The sequence below is a fragment of the Manduca sexta genome, unplaced genomic scaffold (genome assembly GCF_014839805.1).
Source record: "Manduca sexta isolate Smith_Timp_Sample1 unplaced genomic scaffold, JHU_Msex_v1.0 HiC_scaffold_728, whole genome shotgun sequence".
Taxonomy (NCBI): Eukaryota; Metazoa; Arthropoda; class Insecta; order Lepidoptera; family Sphingidae; genus Manduca; species Manduca sexta.
In genome coordinates this window covers 1-4021 of record NW_023595548.1, presented here as the reverse complement: position 1 = coordinate 4021, position 4021 = coordinate 1, and the positions used below count along the sequence as shown (strand labels likewise).

Genomic DNA, 4021 nt, shown 5'->3' with positions numbered 1-4021 from the left:
ACCAGCAAAATAGTACCTGAATGCTATCCTAAGCAAGGATAAGGAACGTATGATTTTGAAATTATGTTTCTGTACTTCTATTCCATTTCAAAATGTATATATGTTTATTAACAAGTTTTGAAGTTGCTACACCTTTTTCGACATCTTCTTAAATTCAGCGTTCTGAGGGTCGACAATCGCGTGAGGCGATGTTTTTGGTGTGTACACAGATTCTGAACTGTGAATGCGCAAGGCGACTTCATCTTCAGCGGCTTTCGATGACTCGGATTTAGTCTGAGTGTATGAACAATTTAGACATTAATAGCGTTTATTTTACATTGGCCTTTCATAGTTTGGGCTAGCATATACTAGGTAGGTCAGTTTAAAATAGTTATTGTTCATTATTATAGACTAATTGAAATAGGTAACTAATCCAAATAGTTACGTTCAGATCGATAGTTAAAATCAACCAATCAGAATAAGCTTTGTTTTGGAAGCCTTACAAATGATTAATTTTGATTGGTTTAATCATGAGATTGATCCGAAGTTAGCGATTGAGATGGTTTAATAAAATGAGCTGTATTATGTCACTGTCGATCTGTCCAAAGAACTAGATACAAAACAAATTTATCTATCTATATATATAAAAATGAATTGCTGTTCGTTAGTCTCGCTAAAACTCGAGAACGGCTGAACGGATTTATCTTATCTTGGTCTTGAATTATTCGTGGAGGTCTAGGGAAGGTTTAAAGGGTGAGAAAAATTCGAATAATTGCCGGGAAAATCCTCAAAACAGCATTTTTCTATTTCCCATACAAACGTTTTCTAAATAAAATGGAGAGTCAATTTGTAATTTATTACCGCTGCATAAAGTTCAAATTCGCGTGCGCGTTGGAGGATCTAATATCGCGTTCTGAAACTCAACAAAAGTGAAAGTGAATCGCGAACGCGACAAAATTGCATAGTCTCAAAATACATAGTACATAAATAGTGGTCGGCTTCGAGAAACTCAATTTTAGTTAACTTCAGTTGTTAATCTATACTATTATATAAAGCTGAAGAGTTTGTTTGTTTGTTTGTTTGTTTGTTTGAACGCGCTAATCTCAGGAACTACCGGTCCAAATTGAAAAATTATTTTTGCGTTGGATAGCCCTATGTTCGTGGAGTGCTATAGGCTATATCTCATCACGCTATACCCAATAGGAGCGGAGCAGTAATGCCTAATCTCAGGAACTACCGGTCCGAACTAAAAAATTCTTTTTGCGTTAGATAGCCCTTTGTTCGTGGAGTGCTATAGGCTATATATCATCACGCTATACCCAATAGGAGCGGAGCAGTAATGCCTAATCTCAGGAACTACCGGTCCGAACTAAAAAATCTTTTGCGTTGGATAGCCCTTTGTTCGTGGAGTGCTATAGGCTATATATCATCACGCTATACCCAATAGGAGCGGAGCAGTAATGGCTAATCTCAGGAACTACCGGTCCAAACTGAAAAAATCTTTTTTGCGTTGGATAGCCTTTTGTTCGTGGAGTGCTATAGGCTATATATCATCACGCTATACCCAATAGGAGCAGAGCAGTAATGGATAATCTCAGGAACTACCGGTTCGAACTAAAAAAATCATTTTTGTATTGGATAGCCCTTTGTTCGTGAAGTGCTATAGGCTATATATCATCACGCTATGACCAATAGGAGCAGAGCAGTAATGGCTAATCTCAGAAACTAGGAGTTTGAACTGAAAAAATCTTTTTTGTGTTGGATAGCCCTTTATTCCTGGAATGCTATAGGCTATATATATCATCACGCTATGCCCAATAGGAGCGGAGCAGTAACCGCTAATCTCAGGAACTACCGGTTCGAACTGAAAAAATATTTTTGTGTTGGATAGCCCTTTGTTCCTGGAGTGCTATAGGTTATATATCATCACGCTATGACCAATAGGAGCGGAGCAATAATGAAACATGATGCAAAAATGGGGACAATTTATTAGTTTTGAGAGCTTCTGTTGCGTGCGCTGCGTAAACGGTTAAAGTTATGCAACAATAATGTATGACGGGATTGTTCCTCTTAAAAAGTTCTACAAAAATATATCATAAAACAAAGTCCCTCGCTGCATCGGTCTGCCCGAACGTGTTAAACTCAAAACTACCCAACGTATTAGGATAAAATTTGGTATGGAGACGGTTTGAGACCCTGGGAAGAACATAGGCTCCCGGGAAAATATATAGCGTGACTTTTATAACGGAAAACTTTAACCCGAAAAACTTTATAACGCGGGCGGAGCCGCGGGCAAAAGCTAGTATATATATAAATTAATCCCTATTTCCCTTGGTCACGCCATCACGCGTGAACGGTTGGACCGATTTCACTAATTTTTTTGTTGTTGTGTTTGTTATTGTCAGGAGAAGGATCTAATGAAAGAAAAAAATAAGGAAGTTGAGCCGAACGTTAGAAAATTTAAGAAAAGTTAGTTTCAGCGATTGACAGAATGCGCGCTGCAAATTCATAGTTAAGGCGGGACACCGTCTGTCGGGTCAACTAGTAATATTATAAAATTAATCAAAGTCATTAATTGTTGTTTGATAAGTCTATAAATGATAATGATCGCGACCATACCTTACTACTTTTGGTTGTGAGTGAAGGCTTCAAATCGGACATCTTCGATAGCTCCTCCAGGAGGACATCCAGGGATTTGAACAGGATAGCGGCCCGGGAACACTCCCTGTATGGTGGGATTTGCAGCGGCGCGTATCCCTCCACTGGAAACCTATATTGCACAAGAATTATGTAAATATTTCTGTGAAATTTATTTAGTCTAGATTCACTATCGCATATTATTTACTACTATGACAGAAAATATACGCGAATTTTAGACATCGAAATAAATCTTTTTTTTTCAATAGGTAAAAATAAAAATAAAATGTATAATTGATTGTAAATGTAGGTATAAACCTAACTCTGCCCTGTGAACATAAAGGTGCAGTCTTCGAAACGTCAGGAGAAGACGTCCTACTAATATTATAAATGCGAAAGTTTGTTAGGGTGGATGTATATATCTTTGTTCCGCTTTCACGAAAAAACTGGATTTGGATGAAACTTTACAGTAATATTGGTTATACATCAAAATAACACAGAGGATACAATTTATAATGATTTTGTGTAATTTGGTCATAGTATAACGATATAGTCAAGTAAGTCAGAAAAAAAATTATCCCAGAAAACTCCTTCACGCAGGCAAAGCCGCGAGCAAAAGCTAGTATAAAAAGACGCGCTAAAATCCGAAAAATAGTTTCAATTCGTTATAATGCATTACTCACACAAATGGCACGTGTCCAAAGTTTGCGTAAAGATGTTCCTGCATCGCCAGTGAAACCGCTGGAAGTACGCCACGCCGGAGCCGTGGGACACTTTGTCGAACGCTACGCCCATGGAGAGCCCGTTCCTGGTAAAATATACACCTTTCAAGGATCACACCTGAATTGTTAAGCCAAGGCAGCAGTGCCGAATTTATAGTTTCCTAAGCTCCCACTGAGTGTAGCGGCCGCGCATGACGTGCGTTTTTGCGAGTGCAAAAAAAAGATTCGTAGGTAATTTGTGCAGTTTTTACGTTGAAATAGTCCACCCCTAGGCCACAGCCTATACGGTTTATTGACAAATCCGATACTGGTAGAGGGCCAATCTGTTCGTCGACAGTCACCAGACTATCAACCTGTTATTCTGTATGGATTAATGTAACTTTGGAGGGTGAATATAGCTAGTATTTTAGGTGTTCGGTGATCTCTACCAGTATCAGTACAATAAATATTCGATGTTCTGCCAACGACTACGGTGCAGCTTGAGTTTATAATTTTGTCCTGTAATAGGAAATGTTGGACAAGATGTCTTGCTTAGGCGTATTTCTTCACTAACCACTATAAAATACATAAATTAAATATTGTAGTACCATGAATTTAACAGACAATTTTTTATATAATTAAGCATACCTATAAAACTCCAGCGTGCCTTTATCCAAGTCTATGCACGAGCCGATCACGTCCCC

At 38.2% G+C, this 4021-nt stretch overlaps 1 protein-coding gene across 1 annotated transcript; it reads right to left on the bottom strand.

Annotated features, from left to right (window-relative positions):
* Positions 1–126: 126 nt before the first annotated feature.
* On the bottom strand, positions 127–3387 carry LOC119193576. Its single transcript, XM_037447225.1, has 3 exons — positions 3300–3387; positions 2599–2749; positions 127–273 (listed from the first exon to the last, which is right to left on the bottom strand). The coding sequence occupies exons 1-3, from the start codon at positions 3341–3343 to the stop codon at positions 127–129; spliced, it is 342 nt and encodes a 113-aa protein (XP_037303122.1). The 5' UTR covers positions 3344–3387.
* Between the last annotated feature and the right edge of the window lie 634 nt (positions 3388–4021).